General features: G+C 40.2%; 1 protein-coding gene across 3 annotated transcripts; it reads right to left on the bottom strand.

Annotated features, from left to right (window-relative positions):
* Nucleotides 1-1,668: 1,668 nt before the first annotated feature.
* Nucleotides 1,669-18,754, bottom strand: PRSS35 (serine protease 35). Of its 3 annotated transcripts, none has more exons than XM_060236595.1 (2): nucleotides 18,310-18,754; nucleotides 1,669-4,360 (listed from the first exon to the last, which is right to left on the bottom strand). In XM_060236595.1, the coding sequence occupies exon 2, from the start codon at nucleotides 4,347-4,349 to the stop codon at nucleotides 3,108-3,110; it is 1,242 nt and encodes a 413-aa protein (XP_060092578.1). In that variant the 5' UTR covers nucleotides 4,350-4,360; nucleotides 18,310-18,754; the 3' UTR covers nucleotides 1,669-3,107. The 3 variants fall into 3 exon arrangements, with proteins under 3 accessions (XP_060092578.1, XP_060092571.1, XP_060092564.1); XM_060236588.1 differs by having other exon boundaries at nucleotides 18,446-18,722; XM_060236581.1 differs by having other exon boundaries at nucleotides 1,669-4,351; nucleotides 18,306-18,610.
* Nucleotides 18,755-24,257: the final 5,503 nt, after the last annotated feature.

The following is a 24,257-nucleotide window of genomic DNA, read 5'->3' as shown; positions in this document are numbered from 1 at the left end:
AATTTCATATTTGGATCACTTTTAACAATTCTCTATTGAGGAAAAGATACATTATAAATTATATCTTTTGCTCAATAGTAACAACAGCAATCATGCACACCACATATTTCTGGAATGAATGCCTTGGTGTTGAAATTCACTTGCCCTTGTGAAATATCTCTGAAATGTCTGAAGTGAGACGTATGGCTTTCAATCATTCTTGTCTTTAAAGTATTCTACCCTATTCATTATTTACTGATGGTTTACTGTGGAAAATCTTCAGAGCCAGAGGGAACTGCCTCAATATGTTTACTACCTCATCCTGGGATGAAGCGGTGATTGTCTCAGTGTCCTTTGGGGCTTATGAAATCACTTTCTTTCAAGAAGTATCTATATATTGAATATCAATATAAAGAGGATAGTAAAACATTTTAATTTTAATATTATATATATACTTGGAAGTCAGTACAGTTATATGAATTTAAACCAATTTATACCATGTACCAAAACTAGGTCCTTTGAACTTAATTAAATCATGTAATAGATTTTTCCTGAAATATTTTATGCCTTAGGTGTAAGGTGAAAGATGAAATGATTTCAATGTTGAAGTATTTTATTATGTTAAAATAAATTTTGCCACTCAACTACTGGTGTGTCTTTAAAATGTTTTCTTCTCTGTTTATTGAAACAATGAAATATATATACCAACTGCCTTCATTTGTACATGTTTTCCCAAAATGAGGGCCTAAACATTAATGTAAAATTCCACTTAAAAGGAAAACATCACTGTTTAAGTGCTATAAACTTTTATAATACAATTTAATTGCTTGTGGGGTGCTGTCAAATGTACATTTCAGTAACAGAAATAATACAAATGTTTTTGCAAATCAGTCCCAGATTTAATATCTTCAACTAACCATACAAAATGGAGTTTAAATGATCACTCAAAATAGAGATGTTTTAAAAGGTTTAGCAATCAATATATTCTTATTTCTTCTCCCTCACTGATAAAAAAGTGAATTACTGTAATACCAACAACATCCAATTATAGATGGCTTCCACTTCTCAGAAGCTGAATATGCATCTTGTGCATATTAATGCTAAATATGAAATAGCATCCCAATAATTTTGTTATAAAGGGCTTTTAAACAATATGTTGTCGAAGGCTTTTACAGCCAGAGTTCATTGGTTGTTGTAGATTTCCCGGGCTATGTGGCCATGGTCTTGGCATTGTGAGACCTAACATTTCGCCAGCAACTGTGACTGGCATCCTCAGAGGCGTAACCCAGAAAACTGTAGTTCTCTCTGGGTCAAATTGAGAAGAAGTTGGCAGGCAGGTAATTTATATTTACTCAGGCAGGTGGGGTAGCGCTGAGTCATTATATTGTGGGAGCTTCCTGGGCTGTGACATGTAATGGAGGAACTTACCTGAGGGAGTTATTTTTGAGTAGATATAAATTACCTGCCTGCCAACTTCTCAATTTGACCCAGGGAGAACTACAGTTTTCTGGGTTACACCTCTGAGGATGCCACAGTTGCTGGTGAAATATCAGGTCTCACAATGCCAAGACCATAGCCCCACAGCCTGGAAAATTTACAACAGCCATCACCTGGATACATCTGAAGCAGGAAACTGGGATGACCATTTTTTCAAGCATCTGAGAATGTATAAACTTGAAGTACTCATGGTTATCTTAAAAGCATATTTATTGAAGCTGAGCTTTAGACTTTGTAGTGATCCCAACCTTCTTGTGTTGCATATAACAACATATCTATTTGTATTGTAATGTAGTTGTATTGCACTGTAGTACTGCATTGATTTAGCAACGTTAGATCTTTCTGATTTGACCTTTTTGTAATGAGATTTAAGGATTCACACTATTCCATGCATTCATCTGAGGGCGTTAGGTTATTGGCTTGTATCACCTTATCCAGTGAATTTGGTCTCCTAGTTGTAAAAGCTTCCATACCTACTTCAGCACTTCCTTTCAAGAGAAGAGAACTGTCTTCTCTATGGATCTGAATGGGGCAGCCATCCTGCAAAATTGCACATGGAGCTCTGAGATGGGCCAACTCTGATCTCCTAGTTCTCATGTTCCCCTCAAATTAAAAAGACTGGTATGCTCTGTGGTTTTTAAACTATAACATATCAGTCGTCACCCTTGTCTCTTGACAAAAGTACCGTGACTGCAATTAGAAAGGCAGAGATCTATTAAGAATAGTGACTAATTAAACAAATACACATATAATATCCCCTGGTTTTGCTTACCTTCTCAAACTAGACTTACAGCCATTACATAATACTCATATGGTTCTTCCTTTTTTTCCAAATAGAGGACATGCTACATTCATTAAGCTCCACTGCTGTTTAGAATGCAATGCAATAGAATTTGTGGGTTTTATAAATGACCTCATCTAAGCTCCCTTACCCAAAGCATTTTCAGCATGAAGAGATACTGACATGCTTCACATAATGGCAAACCAAGTGTAATCCTGGTTTGGAATTCTGGTTTTTAGAGGAAAGCATGAACTATAGCTTCTGGTTTGGAAGTAATGAAACCTGTGGTTTATCATGAAAGGAGTTTTTCATTAGATCTCTCTGCGGGGGCAGGGGGCTGAGCATATGAGCCAAGGATCCCCCAGTCAAATTAGGGTTTGCTATTATGTCAAGTTGTCTTTTCTTGGTGCAGCACTATTTGGATTGTCCTGCAGATATGATACACTTATAAGCATGCAACTTGCATCATAGAAAAACACTTCTTGAAGCAGAACCCTGAGAAAAGTAAGTAAAATGGAAAACAAAACATAACTTAATAGTACCAGTTATAAGAGAAGATGCTTCTCTTTAAAAATGCAGGCAAACATAAGGAGCCATTAGTTTTTTTTAACATTTACCACAAAAATAAAACAATAAATACTGTAATACAATTAAGTGCACGTCATTTCTATTTAACCCAGTCGAAAATTACTACTAAATGCTGTATTATTGTTTTTGACTCTTCATTATATCAGAAGGTAACTGCTGGTTTCAAGTTCAATTTAAATCAGACCTAGCTCAGTGTATGTTCAAAAATTATTGTTGCAGGTCCTCACTCCACCACACAATTAAGGAAACGTGTTAGTTCCCATCAGCCTTGGGCACAGTTCTCGTCAGTCCCGTGTATCCAGAGGCAAATCTGAGCATATTTGAGGGGAGTGATTCGAACTGCCACATTGTAATCCTGCTGCTCTCCGTTGATATCCACCCACTGATGACCAGAGTAAATGGCGATGATTTTGCGCTTCCATTTCTTTTTGTCTCCTTCTTTAAGGCGGAGGTAGATTCCAGATCCTGTAGAGCCAGACTCGGCATCACAGTGCTGGTAGAAGAGATCACTGGATTCGTCGGACACACTACAAAATCGATAGACCAATTGGCCAGATCGGTCAGCATCAAATCCAGAAAAGTGGATCATGCTTCCAGGCATCATCTTGCTGTTTGGACTGATGCCCAGATCCATGTATTTCTTCTTGTGGGGGCGCTTGAGCTCCAGCACTGCATAATCATAATCTACTGCAACATCCCCTGTCACACCTCTCAGCCAGCCCTTGGGGATCTGTGTACTTTTTACTCTTGTCCACTGGAAGGAGGGCTTACGCTCTGATTTCTTCTCACTCAACCCAGAGGCTTTCTGCCTTCTGCCAGCTCTACTGCTGACTCCCCTCTTCTGCTGTCTGGTATCTGTATGAAGATCCAATTCCTCCCTTTTACTTCTTCCGGCACCCCTGCGTTTCTTGCCACTGCCTTTGGATTTCAGCCTCAGCAACCCGACTCTCAGCTTTTTGCTGCCTTTGATGTAGTCATTACCATCATGCACGCAGTGAGCAGCAGTCAGCACATGCTTTGGGGAAATCAGAATGCCACTGCAGCCTGTGGATATCTTCACGGCTGTATTGAAAGGGAAGTTGGTCAGGAAACGTGTGTCCGAAATACTGAATCGGCTGTCGGTGCCATAGACCTGCCTCTTTTGTCTTGATAATACCTTTGTGGTGGCATTTGCAACTGGGTCAAGTTCTGCCCCCATGAGGATGTTCACTTCCGTCAGCGTCCGTGTGCCGTTCTCAAAGACCGTCTCATAGGACAGCAACTCATTAAGATCAGACAAATGTGGCCCTGGGAGACTCCGCTGGCACTCAATCCCACATACTCCGCTCAGCTCTAATTTGGCACTGGCTTCAAATTTTGGGCTCTCAAGGGACAAAGTCTTCTCTTTTATAATCCGTGGTACTTTTGTTAACTGCCAGCTGAAATCTTGTTCTACATTTATTCCATTAATGAGGCTCAAGATAGGAGTGGAAAATAGTAGTAAGAGCAGAACACGACCCATCATCACTCTGTTTTCTGTTTAAAAAGAAAAAGCAAAAAGTGTTCAATTACTGCTCATTAAAGCAAGCCATTAAATAGAAAGCCTGATGTCCGCTGTTTGCTTTTGTATTATTAAGATGTTAAAAACATCAGCAGAACTGCTAGGGGAAAAATAGGAAATCCTAAATCATGCAGCCATCAGTAATAATATCTATTTTTAGAATTTTGCAATTTTCTTCTGCATTTAATCATATAAATATTTAACCACAATCATTTGGCTGAGAAAAGCCAGAAAGTTTCATGAAAATATTTTTCTTTCTTTTCACTTTGCTTTTAACCATATGGCAGGCTAGCTTTGGAACTATTAGGAATCTAGGATTAGACGGAATACACCAGTGATCCTCAACGTGGCGCCTGCCACTACGCTTCCTGGAGCCTGTTTGCTGCCTGAGTCTTAGAGATAAAATCCAAAGGGTCTTGAGCAAAACAGAAACAATCACGTGGCTTTGGGTCTCTAACTAGCAGCTGACAGATCAGCAAAGAGCTGAGCTCAGTCATGCATCTAACTGGGCTTCAGACACAGACTTCGGCTGCATCCGCGTCACTGGATACTGCACTAGAGCAATAGTTCACAAGTGAATTATCCTGTGCGGAGAAGGCAATCCAATTTTGTATGACTGCTGTGATATGATGACTGTATGACATCCAACAATCTATGGATGTAGCCTTTGTTATCTCTCTGGGCTTGGCAAACTCTCCCTGTGCCCGTCCAAGCAGCAAATTGTCCCCTTTCTTCGGAAACTGAAACAAAGCAGCATCTCTTCCCCAAAGCAAAGGCCTGATCCCATCTTTTGTCCATTGCTGTAGCATAACAAATGCTTCAGAACAGCCCAGGAGATAACACAGGGAGAACCTGTTCAGAAGCAGCTGCCTCCATTGTAGGAAGACCCTTGGCTTGGAACCTCCCAACATTTTACGAGCATCCCTGCCCCCATGGCAGCAGTTTGTGTTTGGCCATGTAGAGGCCCAATGAGGTATGCATGGGAGACTGCATGTGAATAGTGGGGGTGAGGTCTCTCTTTAAAAACCAACTAGCCCAGACTTCCGGGGGAGAAAAATGCCGAACTGAGCTGCTTCTCATATCGGGAGCAGGCTGGAACTTCTGTTCGGGGTAGTGGAAGGCAAATTAATGCCTACTGCCTACTTTTCTCAGTTAGAGATTAGTCCAAGATATGCACAGGAAACTTTGAGGAGATTTACCTTGGCTAAAAGGGAGTCCCGGGGGGGCTCCTTTGAGGTGTCTCCGGAGAAGAGTTGCATTTTCATCATCTGCAGAAGTTCTGAGTCATTTATTTGACATAAGTTCGAGAGAATCCTAACCTTCTTGGACTTTGCTAAACATCTAAAGCTACACAAGACCGGTGTGGATCTGGATAATTGGCAGAAATGGTATGGATTACTATCTTTCATTCCGGGACTATTTACAGTTAAACAGAATAAATTCAGAAGGTGGGAAATGGAAATCTAGAAAGCTTGGAAGAAGGGAGGAAGAGGTGAAATTTGGACTTTGTAAATTTAAAGGACAGTGCTAAAAAGTGGAAAGGAATTTATTGTTTGGTCTACTTGCGGTTTTGAAAAAAGAGCACCATCATCACAGACCTGCAGCATATACAATCAACACAGGAAGTACAAGCATCGTGAGATCTCTTTACCAGTGAAAATGAGATTTGGTGGCAAGTAAAGCAGGAAGTAGCAGATGAAAAGCCTACTCTAGGACTATAATACCATTGAGAAACATCGGCGGCCATTGCTTGGAGGACAAAATTAAAATAATGTTTTTAAAGTGTTCGGGACATTAAAAATTGTTGGAATTAATTGAGATGATGACAAAAAGATAAATACTATTGGACATATTGTTTGTAATGGACTTTAAAAGCCTTTAAAAGAAAAAGGGAAAAAAGTTGCAGAGAGAAGCAAAAAGTCGCAACCGCCATTTTGAAGGATTTAAAATTTTTAAAAATTAATATCTCGGCCTGGGAAGCTCTGAGGACGGCGAAATGAGACCGCACCATCGATTTATACAGGGGCATTATGATACTGGCTGATTTGTTTTCAGTTCCCTTCCTAATAATTCCCAGCATGGCGTTGGCCTTTTTTATTGCAAATGCACACTGTCTTGACATTTTCAGTGAGTTATCAATCACGACCCCAAGATCTCTCTCTTGGTCAGTCTCTGCCAGTTCACACCCCATCAACTTGTATTTGTAGCTGGGATTCTTGGCCCCAATGTGCATTACTTTGCACTTGGCCACATTGAACCGCATCTGCCATGTTGACGCCCACTCACCCAGCCTCAACAGATCCCTTTGGAGTGCCTCACAATCCTCTCTGGTTCTCACCACCCTGAACAATTTAGTGTCATCTGCAAATTTGGCCACTTCACTGCTCACTCCCAACTCTAAATCATTTATGAACAAGTTAAAGAGCATGGGACACAGTACCAAGCCCTGCGACACCCCACTGCTTACCGTCCTCCACTGCGAAGACTGCCCATTTATACTCACTCTCTGCTTCCTATTACTCAGCCAGTTTTTGATCCACAAGAGGACCTGTCCTTTTACTCCATGACTCTCAAGAGTCTCCATGACTCTCAAGATGGATATTCAGCTAAATATTTTAAAACCTTTAAAGATGAGTTAACACCAAAATTGCAGAAGTTGATGAACGTGATATGAATAAAAGGGAAAATACCAAACACATGGAAGGAAGCTGTTATTTCGTTGATACCAAAGGAAGATAGAGATGTCATGAATGTAAAAAATTATAGACCAATTTCGCTATTAAATAATGACTATAAAATATATACAAGAATCTTGGCAGAATGGCTTAAACAACATTTGATAAATTTTATAAAGGAAGATCAAGCGGGGTTTTGTCCCAAAAGGCAAATAAGAGACAATATCAGAACTGTTGTAAATATTATAGAATATTATGAAAGACATCCAGAAAAGGAAGCAGCATTATTCTTTGTGGATGCAGAGAAAGCATTTGACAATTTAAACTGGGACTTTATGTTTGCAGTAATGGAGAAAATAGAGTTGAGAGAAAGCTTTATAAGAATGATAAAAGCAATATATACTGAACAATGTGCAAGGCTATGTATAAACGCAGACCTTACAGAAGATATGATAATTAGCAAAGGTACAAGATAAGGTTGTCCGCTTTCCCCATTATTGTTTATAATGACTCTTGAAATATTACTGATGCAGATCCAAGAAGATAAAGAAATAGAAGAATTAAAAATAAAAGGATTTACTTACAAATATAGAGCATTTGCAGATGATATAATGTTTATAAATGAAAACCCCATACAAGTCACACCTTTGTTGTTAGCCAAAATACAAGAATATGGGGAGTTGGTGGGACTTTGTATTAATAAAGAAAAATCAAAACTTCTATGTAAAATATGCAAATAAATAAGCAACAAGAATTACAGAGACTAACAGGCTGTGAAGTCACCTCCAGGGTAAAATATTTGGGTGTGGAGATAACAATGAAGAATATTGATCTATTTAAAAATAATTATGAGAAGCTATGGCGTAAAATGGATGAAGATATGTTAAAATGGAACAAACTTAATTTGTCATTGCTGGGTAGAATAGCTGCAATTAAAATGAATATTCTACCAAGAATAATGTATTTGTTTCAAACTATTCCCATTGTGAAAGAAAGTAAACAATTTGATAAATGGCAAAGAAAAAATTCAGAATTTGTGTGGGCTGGGAAGAAACCAAGGATCAAAATGAAAATTTTGACAGATGCAAAAGAGAGAGGTGGATTTCAACTACCGCATTTCAAATTATATCAGGAAGCAGTTTGTTTAGGGTGGATAAAAGAATGGATAACGCTGTTAAACAAAAAACGCTTAGTGCTGGAAGGTCACGGAAATAAATTTGGCTGACACGCGTATTTGTATTATGGAAAAAAGAAGATGGACGTTTTTTCTCTCACCATTATATAAGAAATAATTTGCTAAATACATGGATGAAATACAAGAAATATGGGGATGAGAGAAAACCATTATGGATAGTGCCAGCTGAAGTAATAAAAATAACGGCTGAGATAGATGAATAAAAGTGGTTGTCAATTTTTATTAATTATTATTCAATTATTAAAAATACAAAGTGGCAAAATAGAACTGAAAACTGCTGAAGAGTTGAATAATAAATATGATTGGTTCCAAATGCAACAAATAAAGAGTTTGGTGGATAATGATATCAAAACTGAAGGAATAAGAAAAGAACAAACAGAAATAGAAAAAGTTCTGCTTGGAGATAATGAAAAATTAATTTCAAAAATATATAAATTACTGTTAAAATGGTCTACGGAGGATGAAGTAGTGAAATCTCAAATGATTAAATGGACAATTAATGTAAATAAAGAAATACAGATGGAAACTTGGGAACACTTGTGGAAGAATTCTATGAAGCTTTCGACGTGTCATAGTATTAAAGAGAACTGTTTCAAAATGATGTATAGATGGTATATGACTCCTACAAAATTGGCAAAAATGAACAATAAGATGCCAGATAGATGTTGGAAATGTAAAAAACATGAAGGTTCTTTCTACCATATGTGGTGGACTTGTGAGAGGGCAAAAAAGTATTGGCAGATGATTCAGCAATAAATTTCTAAGATCTTGGGATATGAATTTAAGAAAGTTGCAGAGACTTTTCTGTTGGGATTACAAATGGAAAAATTTCCAAAAGAAGATAGAACTGTAATTTGGTACTTGTTTTCAGCTGCTAGGACATTATATGCGCAGTTGTGGAAGCAAGAAAAAGTACCAGAGAAATGGGATTGGATTATAAAAGTAATGACATGGAGTGAAATGGACAAATTAACAAGAATATTAAGAGACTATGATTTAGAAGTTTTTAAGACAGAGTGGAAAAAGTTTAGAAGATATATAGAAAAAGAGTGGAAAATAAAAGGACATTGGACAATTTTTGATAATGATTAAGTTTTAGAAAGAAGAAGAATATAAGTTTTTGTTTTAATAGTTAAGGGTACCTTTAAATATTAGCATTTTAAGTAAATAACACTGGCGGGGGTCAAGTAACGGGGGGACGGGTGGGTAGAAAATAATATATGGGGTAGATAAAAGAAGTTATTAAGATGTAAGAAATAGATTTGTTACCATATGTTACCAATAAAATTGTTTTAACTGGAAAAAAAACCCAACTAGCCCAAACCAGAAAATGGTGTGTGGACCTGAACCCTGTCCTCACCCATCTTACCTCATGGTACTCTATTTCTTGAAACATTTTTCTTCCAGCCATGCTCATTTTCAGCATTAGAGCTGGGCTGGGAGAAAGATCTTTACATGCTCTAAATTCCCCCCATTTTATACATGTGTGGGTAGATGGGTGAATGCGTACACATATATCACTTCCACAAAGCTATCTGGTTTGGCTCTGATCGTTGGATGAAATTTGGGATGTCAACTGACTTTTTTAAAATTTCAGGACAGTTGCCAAAAAAAGTGGGACCAGGTCCTCCCTGCTCTACCCTGTACCCCATAAGCCAATGGGTGGGTGGGGGAGAGAAGCAACTGCTGCCCCCTACTGCTAACAGCCAGGTGTACTGAAGAGGTGCAGGGCAGCAGCCAACACACCTGCCAATAAGTAGCTGGCTGAGTGAGGCAGGGGAGAATTTGAATGCCTTGAACAGTTTAATTGCATTACATTGTTTTGGGTATACCTTGCCTGAAAGATAAGGAAGAAATTAACTAGACTGAATCTGTCCTCTAATAAGTGGGCACCTGCAAGACTTGGAGGGGGACAGATTCCATCTTCTCTCTTGCACTATCCACGTGTTTTCCCTAGAGCCCCCTTCTGCTTGAGAAACACAACAGTAATTCTCTCCCCCACAGCTCCTAGCTTCTCCTTTGCCTGCCCAGCACATGGAGTGGAGGCCCCAGCTCTCCTTTTCCTTCTCCCCCGACAGCCATCCAAAGGAGACCCACATGACATGTGCGGGGACAATGCCATTTCCTATAAAAACACTGCCAATCAATCACAAAACCAGTGAGAATGAGAACAAAAATAAAGGAAAAGTATCAGTAACTAGTCTACGATTCTTCAGTGCTCAGTTTATAAAATACCTTGGTGTTGTTATTCCAGGAAACTCCCTTCCTTTATTCATATTAATGTGAAAATTATCCTGCAACACTGAAGCTAAATTTAGTCTCATTTTTTTGCTTTGTTAAGACCAGGTCTTTTTTTCTGGGGGAATGTGGCAAAATGGAGTTCCAGAATCTCTTTGCAGAAACAAAATTCTAAAAAAAAAAAAAAAAGTTTAAAAGTTCATGAGGGTCACTCATGTGTTTCTCCTTCATTTCCCTTAAGAGTTCCAGCACCTCTTTTTCCAGAAAAAAAGCCCTGTTGACATTTAATGTTTGAATTCTAGATTATATACTTGCTTTATGCATTGTGCTCTTTGGATCCTCTGTACTTTGGTGACATGCAGCGGAGGAACTGTGCAGTGTCTCCTGATAGGTTTTTTTTTAAATTAAATTTCAACTAAACTGTAAAAGGCTTGAGCAGAGTCTTGATCCTGGTTAAATCCTGATGAAAATCTCTCCCTCTCCCACCATTTTCTTCCCTGCAAATAAGGCTGTCAACTGGCCTTGAGAAAAATATCCTGTCCCTAAGGTAGATTAGGTAAAGGTAAAGCAACTACCTTGGGAGTCACCTACATTGCAATCCTAAACAGAGTTTACCCCTTTCTAAGTTCAATGGACTTACATGGGTGTAACTCTGTTTACGACTGCACTACTAATGACCAGCTGGGGATCTGAAGCTTGACCATCCCAGTTCAAAACTGACCCCTCCACCAGCTTTGCTCTTCAGCTTGCAGAACATGTGCTCTACCCTGCCCCTCCCATTAGAACATATTCTACAGAATGAATTATTATAAAATACATACTACTGGTAACCAGGAGACTACTTGCAAGCCTGGCTGAGGCATCTGAAGTTTACCTGTCTGAGAAACAAGAAAAGTGAGCTACTCAAAAGTGAGGCAACTTTCTCAACATCCTATGGTAAATTCACCATGAATCGACCAAGCCACTGAATCCTGGTCTTAAAGTCCTAGCAAACTGTGTAAACTGACACTTAAATTTTTTTTGACAAAAACACTGGTTGCTGCTATATGAAGAGCAGAGGCTCCTTTTCTCTCCCAATTCATAACTCAGCTGTTTGGAAACCTCAGATATATGTTGAAATGACAGTACCTCTAATTATACCTTAAAAGCTAGACATCTAAGAACATGCATCTGGTTAGACTCTATGGAATATATATTGTAATTAAAGTGCAGCTCAGGATAAAAATGTATTTTTGGCATTATATACTATTCAAAAAAAGCTGTAGTCCATATTACATTAAAAACTTATTCAAAGTCAAAATGAAAGACTCAGGAAAAGATACAAAAGCTGTAAAAGAAAAAAACATCTGTCTCCTATTTCAAAGCAAAAAATTATAATGGCAATGTTTCAGTTAAGATGGAGCTGTGTGACTTTGATGCTAGCTTGCAATCACTTTTAAGCAATCTACCAGCAACATCAGAGCAAAGCCAGCACAAGACCAGCAACTGATAACATTCATTCTTTGGGGTAGGCTCATTGGTGAAACAAGACATCTGTAAATGAGGCTCTTCACAACTTTAAAATATACATAACCCAACTGTAGACAGTGACTCACTTGTGGAGCTGGGTTTCTACAGGGAGATCACTTGTAGCTACGACAGAACTATGAGTATGTGCAGGGGGGTGGGGAGATCCTGTGTTCAGCAACTTTGCATGTAAATACAGCTGCTGGAAGGAAAGTGCTGTCTCAGCAGCCTGGATCTGTGAAGACCTTCTAATGGTTAGGCAGCACACAAATATAGACAAGAGATCATACTGACAGGATGGATGCCCCCTCCTCCCTCCATTTCCCAACTGGACATACTACTTTGAGCCATCTCCATGAGTGAAGAATTTGCCTAACTTCAGGTAACCTTTTCTCTTGCCACTGCTTGACAGCATAACAGCGTAGAATGAAGTGTCAATCATAGCTGAAAATCATCCACAACACACCAGCAGATTACATAAGGAAAAGAAGACATAGGAAATACTTTTCCCACTCTGATTTGTGCTGGGAAGACAATTAATTGATAAAGAGTACCACTTTCTGAGTCCAATGCTTCAACAATGTAATGGAGAAGATAGAGAGAATCCATCACTGAAGAACCACGAAAACCATCAGTGTGATGTAAACTATGAGGAAACTGAAGGAATAACATTTGGAGAAACCCAGAATGAGAAATGGTTTGATATGAAAGCCGGCAATGATACTAGTGAGGCAGATGCCCTTGAACGGTCAGACCCATTGAATCTGGATGGGGTTGATCTGACCCTGTTGGATTAAGCAAAAAAACAATTAGAAGAGGTACTGGATGTTTCTCTACTTCTTAATAAGCAAATTGCACTTTTATTATTTACATCCAATTTGGAAACTCCACCCTCCCCCAGAATCTACCAACCGTACTGCAGCTAAAAGCAAAATGAAGCAAGCAAATGTTTTAACCAGCGCTGGACAATGTTTGTGCATAACATCAATCTTGGAACCTAGGTTTCTTGGAACAAACCAGGGTGCTGGTTTTTCTCCTTATAAAGCCCTTCAAGACCTAGGACCCACATACTTAAAGGACCTTGCTTTAAAGATTTCCTTCTTTAAAGAGATCCACTTGGTCTCAGATACATTTTCTACCGTGCCACATAATGTTTTGGAACAGTCTTCCAGAGCTGGTGCAAAGAGCACCTATCCCAGTGTTCTCCAGGCTAAGTCCATACTATTTTTTCCGGCCTTTTGGTGTAGCCTCTGAGTCTTTGGCCTTCCTTTGATTTGTAAATGGTTGCTATGTCTTAGGTGTCACATATTTACAATGACTAAAATATATTTGAGATGGCTGGTACTTTTTGCACTTAAAAAAAAAACTTCCTGCTTTTATTAATTTTTTTTTTGTTAATGGTTATTGTATATTTATGATCGTAAGTGTCCTCAAATGAAGATGGAGACAGGATATACATTTTCCAAACAAAGCGGTAATGAGAAGATGTATCAGTCATTCCTGGCAGATGTGGAACAGGGCTCCTCCCAACTCTGCTTCTATGAGAGAACTGAAGTATTTCCAGATTGACAGACACTGAGCAGCAGCACAGCCATCCCTGTGACACAGCTCTGCCACGTGGAATAAGAAACATCTCCCCTGGCACGTCTGTGGGTTATAGTCATTCTCTAGAAAAGCAATTTGTGTGAGTATAGTGGTTGAAGCATGGGTACCATTGCATAAACCGCCACCCACAAGCAGCAGCAGAGCCTAGGAAATGCCAGCTCACAAGTTCCTTCCTCCATCTGATTGCATCTTCCAGTACTGATCAGGGTGTTCCACCTGGAACAGTATGCAAAACGGCCCAGCCTGCCAGCCCTATGGGTTTGGTTTGGGTTTTTTTTTTTTCGATTAGAAAGATCCTTTATGGCTCTAGGTATTATTAATAACTCATCTCACCAAAGAGGGTTTTTACAGTAAATCAAGGCACTATGCTGTGGCTCTTTGAAACCATCCTTAACACAGCCACAAACCCACATCAGTTTCTTGAATTGCATTCTGGTCAGTTAAATACATGTTACCTACTACAACAGCCTGAGAAAGTTAGCTTATAATTAACCCTTCACTATATGGTATACTCAATGTGATGAAGATCATATGATGTCCTATTAAAAATGGTGCATTTGAACCAGCCCAGAGACTGCAGTTTAAAGAAATATTTAGTTGTTCACTATTGTCAAGTTCATAGATGGAACTTTCTCCTCTCAGAGACTGACCATCATTCTGAAGCCCTCTAAGACTATTTCAACTAGATTTTAGAATGGAGTGGGGTTAAGGTGGTACTGAGAAGCTAGCACTTTAAGCTGTGTTAACTGGATTTTAAATTTGAGAATTTTTATATTTTATCTATTGACTTTGATCCATTCTGAAAGGTAGATGGCTTCTGCATTCAAGGAAATAAATAACAAAACTCTGTTTCTATGCAGCTCTATTAAACAAGCAAAATGTCCTTGTGAAGTGTCCACTAGATGGCAGAAAAATCTAACTTCTCTATTAACATATTTTGTGCAGTCCTTAAATCCTCATATATTTTTTAATTCAAACTGTATTAAAGTTGGCACCTTAAGTTTGAGTACAGTATTACTGGCATATGGATTGGAGCAGAAGCAGTCAATATTGGGCTCACTGAACCAATACAGGGCCACCCCCAAGAGCAAGGATGTCAAACATACAACCCGCGGGTCAGAACCAGTCCCTCTTTTCCATCCTGCGAACAACTGGTCGTTACTGTTATTGTCAGATAACAGAGGCTGTACATTATGTCCCTGTATACCATCCCAGTGCCAAGGAGGAATGGGAGGTAGATGTGAGAAGGTGGGCATCAGAGAGATACCCTGAGGAAATACTGGAAGAGTGTTAATGTTTTAAACATGTTTGCATTTTGAGTAAAATTGGTGGTAGGGTTTGCCTCTGTCCTTTATAAAGTTTATATATATGGTACCAGACATTACATTTTATAGCACACATGGTCTGGCCTGGCACAGTAATATTTATGTCACATCTGGCCCTCATAACAAATGAGTTTGACACCTCTGACCAAGAGAAAAAGTATCTCCTCAGTCCAGCAGGGGATGGGGTTCTGCCAGCAGGGGATGGGGTTCTGCCAGCAGTTAAGGGAGGAAGAGGGGAGATACCTCTGAGTAAAATGCATGGCACTCACTTACTACAAAGATCTATGTTGTTATACTGTAAGGAGCCCCTTCCTTCAGTCAATGGATTAACTTCCTCCTTCTCTTTCCCCAGGGCTATTGGAACTGGAAAATTTAGTGGGGAAGAACTTCATGACTGCGGTTTGCAGTTCTACAGACAAGAGTCATACATGAATTTTATATACATATAAAACCCGTTTATTTCATTGGGATTTGTATGTGCTTAAGTATAAGTAGTACTGGAGCCATTATTAATTCAGTATCATGTCAATAAACTGTCTCACAGTAGTCTTTAGCAGAGAGGGTACCAATAAAGTCAATTTATAATTAATTGTTACAAAGCAACAGAATTTACTTTCCTCTTATCACTGACCACTAAAAGCACATCCAAAAAGCCTTAAATTGCCACCAGTTTATAGCAATTCGAAGAGGACCCTTGGGGACCACTACTTGGAGTTCTTCCACACATGTTTTTAATGTTCTGAGCAGATGAACATTACTTCCAGGAGCACATGCTCAGGGATTCTAAGGTGTTCTGGCAGAATATATAGGAGGAGGAGGTGTGTAAATCTGTTTTTAAAATATTTTATAAATCCCAAGAGTCCCAAGATGGTATTACACAATGTGGATGTAGTTGTCCAGGAAGATCTCGATCTGAATTGTACTAAACTCCTTATTTTGGTTCTACCACTGGAGGTCTCCTTCTTCCTTATAGTCACACTAGGAACCCAAACACATTCTTTTCACAAAAGTGTGTCCCATGTATTCCTACATTTGAATTTCCAATCCACCCCAATTCTACCAAAGTCAACATAACCTATATTCTCTTATTATCCATAAGGGACAGTTCTTGATCTTCTAATAACATGTACAATCTCTGATCCAGAACTTTCCAGCCACCTGTCGTAGTCTCCATCTTAAGATGGCTACCAAACAGATGATATGAAGAATTTGTAATGCATTCTCCAGAATTTAAAAGATAAATTTTGACAGAATGGATTTTTAAAAAGCAGTCCATGCAAAAAGCCATCATCAGACAAACCTGGCTAGGTTCCTACATCTGTAGCACAACTTTATCCTATACCATTTCAGTTCATTCAGAATAAACTTTCAAGTCTGTATGGGTTGCAGTAATTAATTAAATACAAGAGAATAACCTGCATCTTAAGCTGCTGCTCCAATCCAACTCTAACTCACTTATCTAAAGCTTCTTCCAGTGAAATGTATAAAGATTGCTAAATTAAAACCCCAAAGGACAAAGGCATTCAGTGCTGTAGTCTATATCTAAATACATAATTTAAGTAGTTTCCTAGTCTTCTGAAGGATCTTATAGGCTTTAAAGAAAGTTCCACTTCTTTCCACATGTTCACGTTTCAAGTACAATAAAAATATATGACTCTCAATTGATGGAATATGCAATACCAGAGCCATATATGCATGTGAACCACTGTTCTGCATAGGTCCCATCCATAAGTATGGGAGAAAGTTTCACAGAGGATGGAGACGGGAAGAATTTGGGCTTATAATTTGCAACTGACAGGTGGCTCCTAGAGAGAGGAACTTCCACTGGCAGGCTTCATCCTTTTTTAAAAACACACACATACTCACCTTGAATCTATTACAAGAAAGTGGGACTCTTGATAAAGAAATTGTTTTGGTTTCTTTCTAAAGAGACCTGCAGAGTCCAAAAATATTCTTGATATGTTATTGTCAGGGAAATCCTATACCGTGTTACACTCTTCTAAATGGCCTCAGGAGAGTGTAACTCAATTGGGGATTGCACCATCCATTACTCTGCCTTATTCCATTGGAACCAATTAAAAGAAAGTACTGTGTTGAATTTTTGAAGATCTAAAAACAGTGATTCATTTGCAGATAATTATCATTTATTAACTATTATTATCATTTTCCTCTTGTTAACAGTGAACTGTAGGAACACTTCCTGGATCCATGGAACTTGGGAACAATGTAATGGTCCTTCAGAAAATTACCTAGCAAGAAGCTATCATAATGGGAAATTAGTGCTATCAGTTTTCATAATTTGTTTTACTTAAAGCTCTTCAACCAAACAGGAAAAAAACACATCAAACTCTTTCAAACCAAAGACTGGTAGGAGGTGGTGTCTAGCCACAAATTGGCACTCTATTACAAACTAATAAAACTTTTTTTTACTTGAATGTAACCATTCTTTGGGGTTTACTTGTCTCCTTTCAACTTCCCTGCTTCTTTCTATTGAGCTCATTTCATTTATTTAAACAAGGCTTCCGAGGCTGAAAATCAAATAAGTAACTTCAGTAAAGAAACTTTTGTGATTCCAGCGCGCAGTTTGTCAGTTCTGCAGAGGCAATCTGGATAAAATTAGTGTCAGTTTTCCAAAAAGGAAAGACATGGTAGAGCAGAAACTCTGTGGGCTGGTTCTGAATTTAAAAGCAAAAAAAGTTCAACACAAAATCTGCATGGACAAAACTGTACAAAATTACCCAAGATTTATTCTTTTCTGCCAGTTGTGCAGAAAAGCTATTAATTAAAACAAACCAACTTTCTAATCCCCCAAATGCATACACCTACTTGTCAGCAGATCTTTCTCTATTGATACTTCCAGGCTTTCCCCTTTCTCCAGCCTAAATGCAAATGTCGGTCTCCAATTCCTGGCTTCAGGGTCACAAAAGATGCTCTTAGGTGTGTCTAAGGATGTCCAGTTCAGAATTTTGTAAACTCTTTAAAACTACAGTAGTTTCAAAGCCAGACGAGATCTTGAAACGATACTATTAATTTTCCTGCGGCTTTATAGCAGCAACCCTCCCCTCCCCGTGCACGTTTACTCAGTAGTAAGTGCCACTGATTTCAGAGAGACTGAGACTTCTAAATGCATGGGATGGGACTGCAACCAAGTAGTTTGCAAATCTATAACTGCCCGGTGCACTTCTCATTCATAGGAGACAATGCAAGTTTTTTAAACGTAAAAATGCATGAGGGGAGGGAACCAGAGTTGCAATTAAAAATGTAATTAAAGTCGGTAGAAAAAACATGCATGCAGAAGTAAGAAACTGGGGGATCCTAAACTCGTTTACTTCCAGCATCAACTTTATTGGATTCGGCGGCGGGGGGGGGGGGGGACTTACTCCGCAGGTAAGTTTGTCAAGGATGGCAACTTCAGAAGAAACCAGGCATGGCAGTTGATCCTCAGTAAGCAACTCTCTCTTGATTTGTTTAGGCAAGAATAGAGCCCCGCATCCTTGCAAGTCAGCCTTCTTGTACCTCCTTCAAGTGATCCGCCGCTCGCGACTCTGGGCTGACTCAATCCAATCTGAACAATCCCTTTTGAAAGGAAGGGGGAGGGGGGTCCCGTGCGGGGGTCTCTCGTGCCCAGCGCAGCTTTGCCAGAGCCAGAAGCACCAGCAGCCTCTGAGCGTCGGCGGCGGCTACTGCAGCCAGTCAAGAGGGAGCCGCCAGGGTCTTTCCCGCCGGGTGGGCGGGGAAGGGACGAGCCAAAGGAGGGGAAAGAAAAGCAGCCCGAGGCGGGAGACGGCGGCGCGGAGAGGACGCGCTGCGGCCGCTTTCCCTGAGGTAGCGGCGGCGCGGTCGGGCCTAGGGGCTTTTCCCGGAGGGACGTCTGAAGGGGGCACATTCCTTTCATACCAATAGGGCATGGAGGGCCTGGGGAAGCGAAGGAGGCTCTTGCTGTTCGGCCGCGTCGCCTGAATCACCCTGCGGGGGGTGGGGTGAGAGGACTCATAGGAGGACTCAAGAGGGAGCGTTTAGGATTAAATTGCAAAGGGGGGGGGGGAAGAGTACATTTTACCACACAATGATTATATCCAGGGCTTTTTTTTTTTGAAGAAAAAGTCCAACAGGAATCATTTGCATATTAAGCCACACCCCTTGACGTTGCCATTGTTTCATAGAATCATAGAGCTGGAAGGGACCTCCAGTGTCATCTAGTCCAACCCCCTGCACAATGCAGGATACTCACAAATAACTCCCCCTAAATCCACAGGATCTTCTTTGCTGTCAGATGGCCATCTAACCTCTGTTTAAAAACCTCCAAGGAAGGAGAGCCCACCACCTCCCGAGAAAGCCTGTTCCACTGAGGAACCGCTCTAACGATCAGGAAGTTCTTACTAATGTTGAGCCGTAAACTCTTTTGATTTAATTTCAACCTGTTGGTTCTGGTCCTACCTTCTGGGGCCACAGAAAACTATACCACACTATCCTCTATATGACTGCCTTTCAAGTACTTGAAGATGGTGATCTTCAGGTATTTGAATATGGGTGGGACAGTGGCTCAGTGGTAGAGCATCTGCTTGGTGAGCAGAAGGTCACAGGTTCAATCCCTGGCATCTCCAACAAATAGGTGTGAAAAATCTACGCTTGAGACCCTGGAGAGCCACTGCCAGTCTGAGTAGACAATGTTGACTTTGATGGATGGAGAGAGTCTGATTCAGTATAAGGCAGCTTCATATGTTCACCTCTCAGCTGCCGTCTCTCCAGGCTAAACATGCCCAGCTCCTTCAACCTTTCTTCATAGGACTTGGTCTCCAGACCCAGACTCCACATGGGCTTTTTCTACAAAAAAGTCCAGCAGGAACTTATTTTCGTTTAGGCCACACCAAGCCAACCAGAACTGTTCCTGCTCAAAAAAAGCCCTGTTGGGTTGCCAATTGACCTTGGATAAATTATCAGACTTGCTTTTGTGGTAGTTGCCAGCTCCCGGCAATTTCGGAGGGCAGGATTTGGAGTTGCGTACATAGAGTCTACCTTCCAAAACAGCCATTTTCTCCAGGAGAACTGATCTCTTTCATGTCACCGTCAACAAGAGCATCATAAAAATCATAAAGATTAACTGCTTTTTGTGGAATGGCTGTGGTGCCAAAGCAAAGATCCAAGGGGTGGATTCTTGGAGATCCTTATATTTGCATAATCATCCAAAATATACCATAAAAATCACTTATCATATCCATGGTCATAGACTGCTCCACAAAAAGCATGGATCCTCAGGGATCATTTTTATATATGACTTTCCAAAACAGACCATCAATTTTTACATATGGTGACCCCAAATTCACTATCAAATCACATATCACATTGATTGCCATTCTGTGTGTGTGTAAAGTGTCATCAAGTGCTTGTGGTTGTGACCTACAACGACCCTATGAATTACCCCCAAACCTTCTATCATGAATAGCATGCTCAGGTCTTGCAAAGGGAAGGTCCTGCCTTCCTTGACTGAGTCAATCCATCACATGTTGAGTCTTCCTCTCTTTCTGCTGCCTTCAACTTTTCCTTGCATGATTGTCTTTTCCACTGAACTTTCTCTTCTCATAATGTGACTAAAGTATGATAGCCTCGGTTTAGTTGTTTTAGCTTCTAGGGGAAATTCAGGCTTAATTTGATCTAGAATCCGCTTATTTGTCTTTTGGCCAGTAAACAGTATGCTTAAAGCTCTCCTCCAACATCACATTTCAGTGAGGAATTTGTTCTTCTTCTTTAATGGCTGCACTTCCTGGTCTTCATTTCCTTTTGATTTCTTAGGTGCATTCTCCCTTTTGGTTGATGATGGAGTCAAGAAATAGAGAATCTTTAACAATTTCAGTTTCTTCATCATCAACCTTAAAGTTATGTAATTTCTCAGTAGTCATTACATTTGTCTCCTTGATATTCAGCCACAATCCTGCTTTGGCGTGTTCTGCTTTAACCTTCATCAGCAGTTGCTTCAAGTCTTCACTATCTTCAGACATTGCTGTGGTGTCATTAGCATATCACAAATTGTTTTCACAAATGTTCACTTCACCTCTAAATCTAATCCAGTATTCCTTATGCATAGATTGAAGAGAGAGATAAAATACAAAGATCTGACACCTTTGCCAGTTGAAAATCATACTATTTATCCATATTCTTCCTAACATTAGTGTCTTGTCTAGAATATAGGTGATGCATCAAAATAATCAGATGTCCTGGCGCATCCATTTTTTTTAAAACCAGCTGTAGCTTTTCATAATCCATGAAGTCAAAAATTTAATTGTAATCTATGAAACACAAGCTGATTTTCTTCTGGAATTCTCTCACGTGCTCCAGTATAACCAACGTAAATGTGCAATATGATCTCTAGTGCCTCTTCCTTATCTGAATCCAGCTTGAATATCTGGTTCCATATATAGTAATATTTGTTGTAAGATTTTGAGTATCACTTTATCTGTTTGAGAAATTAATGTGATGGTCTGTGTGCATGGAGGTTATCTGTAATTTGATGATGGATTTGGGGTGGTTATATATACTTATATAGAAAGGGGGTTCATGAGGAACCACGTAGATATGATACGAAGGGGAGGGGTAATGAAAAAGGAATGGTAAAGAAGGGTGCAATGAATCTTCCCTGTGCTATTTGACTACATCCTCATGTAGCTGACTATCATGGGATCATTGTGCTACAGCCATCATTCATAACTGGATTGTCTTGTCAACTCAGGAGAATTTTAATGGGCACTTTTATCCAGTCTTGGCTCCGACACCAAAAATGGGCAGGCAATTGAGAGGAGAGATAAGCTACGAGAGATAAAGAATCAAATGTTCTTTTCTGATGTTCTCTTTTAACATAGGATTTATGTATGCACAGTGCAGCCTTATGAAATGTATCTGCCATTGCCATGTCTAGTTTGGCTACTGACATCAGTTGCATACAAGTAGCACAGAGGCAGCAGCATCAGGGAATGGTTCCTTAGGAGGGTTGCACTTGCAACTTGGAAAATTAAGAACATAAGCGAAGCCATGTTGGATCAGGCCAGTGGACCATCCAGTCCAACACTCTGTGTCACACAGTAGCCAAGAAAACCAGGTGCCATCAGGAGGTCCATCAGTGGGGCCCTGGAAGCATTTGCTGTGCTCATTGTTGCAAGATCCTCTGCTGTGTTCGCTGCTGCAAGGGTCTCTGTGAAACATGAAACATGGCAGTTGTTCCCCATATTCTTGCGGGACTTGCTGCACATGCAGTCTATACATTCAGGCTGGGAGGGAGTGTGCCAATTAAAGTGAGGGGCTGGCAATAGTATAATGCCATAGAGTCCACCTTTCAAAGCAGCCATTTTCTCCAAGCCTGAAGATTAGTAGCCTGGAAATTTGTAGCCTGGAGATCAGTAGTAATTCTGGGAGATCTCCTGACCACACCAGGAGACTGTGTACAGGATAGTGCCCACAGCAGCCCTTCCCTTGTCTCTCTCTTTTAAACAAAAAGCACCTTTCAGAAGGGGGTGACTAAGCAAAAATGTATTTGGACTACAGGAAAAGCAGTAGGAGAAAGGGTTGCCAGGTCTTACCAGCTTCCAGTGGAGGACTCCTGGGTCCATTCTGGGATGTTCTATGGTTGCCATAGAATTTTTGACCAAAATGCTAGGGTGCCAATGTGCTCAGTGTGATGATGTCACTTCTTGGTGACATTCTTGCACCCCGATGGTGTGGGAAGGGGCTGTCCATGAGTGAGGCTTCCCCTGCTGGCCAGCTGGCTGGTGGTGGATTGGAGCCCCCAGAATCAGGGGAACCCCTGCCCTGACTGAGGGAATGGCAACCCTACTAGGAGACAACCAGTTTGGAGGGAAAAAAACCAAAGCAGGGAAAGGGATTAAGCATGCTTTTTTACCTCCACATTGCACATGTGCTCTTTATAGCCTCTTCCTAAAGCTGTTGGTTTAAATCAGGTTGTCCAAAAATGTTAAATGTATATGCATGTGTTTGTAGTTGAGGAACATCATGGTAGTTAAGTTAGTTGCATGCATACCTTTTAAAAAAATTATATGTTTTGTGCTGTCCAGAAGTTCAAGGTAGCTCACAAAATTAATATAAAATACATAAACACAATAAAACAACAACATAAGTGATAACAAACTAGTAAGAACTCAAAGCCCACCAGAAGAACCAACAGCTACAAATTCAGCTGAAACAGGGGGGAAACAGGTTTGCACCCATTTTGAAATGTGGCCAGTGATGATCTATGGAACTTCTCCAGAAGGCTACTTTTCTGAAGAGGCATGTGCCCAGGACAGCATCTAGGAGTATCTGCTTGAAACATACAGATGGTCCTTTAAGGCCACAAAGAGCTGTAAAGGTCAGAACGCAAGCTTGGAACCGGGCCTAGAAGCATGTAGGCAACCAACAAAGTTGTTTCAAATTTAGAATGTGTGTTTCCTGGCACCCCTTACCCATTAGAAAGTGGGAAACTGAATTCTACAACTGAAGCTTCTGGGCTATCTTGAAGGACAGCCTCTAGTGTCAATAGTCATACAGAAGTTTGAATATTAGATGTATACATAGTGACATATGCTGAGCACAGCATGTAGGGTTGCCAAGTCCAATTCAAGAAGTATCTGGGGACTTTGGGGGGTGGAGCCAGGTGACATTAGGGGTGGAGCCAAGATCAAGGCTGTGACAAGCATAATTGAACTCCAGAAGGCGTTCTGGCCATCACATTTAAAGGGACAGCACATCTTTTCAATTCCTTCCTTCCATAGGAAATAATGAAGGATAGGGGCACCTTCTTTTGGGGCTCATAGAATTGGACCCCTTGGTCCAATCTTTTTGAAACTTGGGGGGTATTTTGGGGAGAGGCACTAGATGCTATACTGAAAATTTGGTGCCTCTACCGCAAAAACAGCCCCCCCCTAGAGCCCCAGGTACGCACGGATCAATTCTCCATGATTTTCTATGGGAATAAATCTCCATATGGAATAATAGAGTTCCCAGCAGACATTTCCCTCCCCTCCCCCCACTTTCTGATGACCCTGAAGTGGGGGGATGGCCTCCAAACTGGGGGATCCCCTGCCCCCACCTGGGGATTGGCAACCCTAACAGCATGTAAAGGTGAAACAATACATTAATGTGAAGTTATTGCGAATTCCATAATGTATGACATCCTATTAGCCCTTTTCAGTTATTACATTTTACCACACATATGGGGAGAATGTGCTTCATGAGATCTTCCTCATATACATAATTGCCATTCTGTCTGAAAGAGGCTATGTCCATATTTTCAGCTTGTGTATGTGCAGATCAGAACTTAGGTTTTATTGAGGCTGCAAATACA

The sequence above is a fragment of the Heteronotia binoei genome, chromosome 1, assembly GCF_032191835.1.
Source record: "Heteronotia binoei isolate CCM8104 ecotype False Entrance Well chromosome 1, APGP_CSIRO_Hbin_v1, whole genome shotgun sequence".
NCBI classification, from domain to species: Eukaryota; Metazoa; Chordata; class Lepidosauria; order Squamata; family Gekkonidae; genus Heteronotia; species Heteronotia binoei.
The sequence above is the reverse complement of the archived record's forward strand: the minus strand, read 5'-3'. Positions and strand labels throughout refer to the sequence as shown.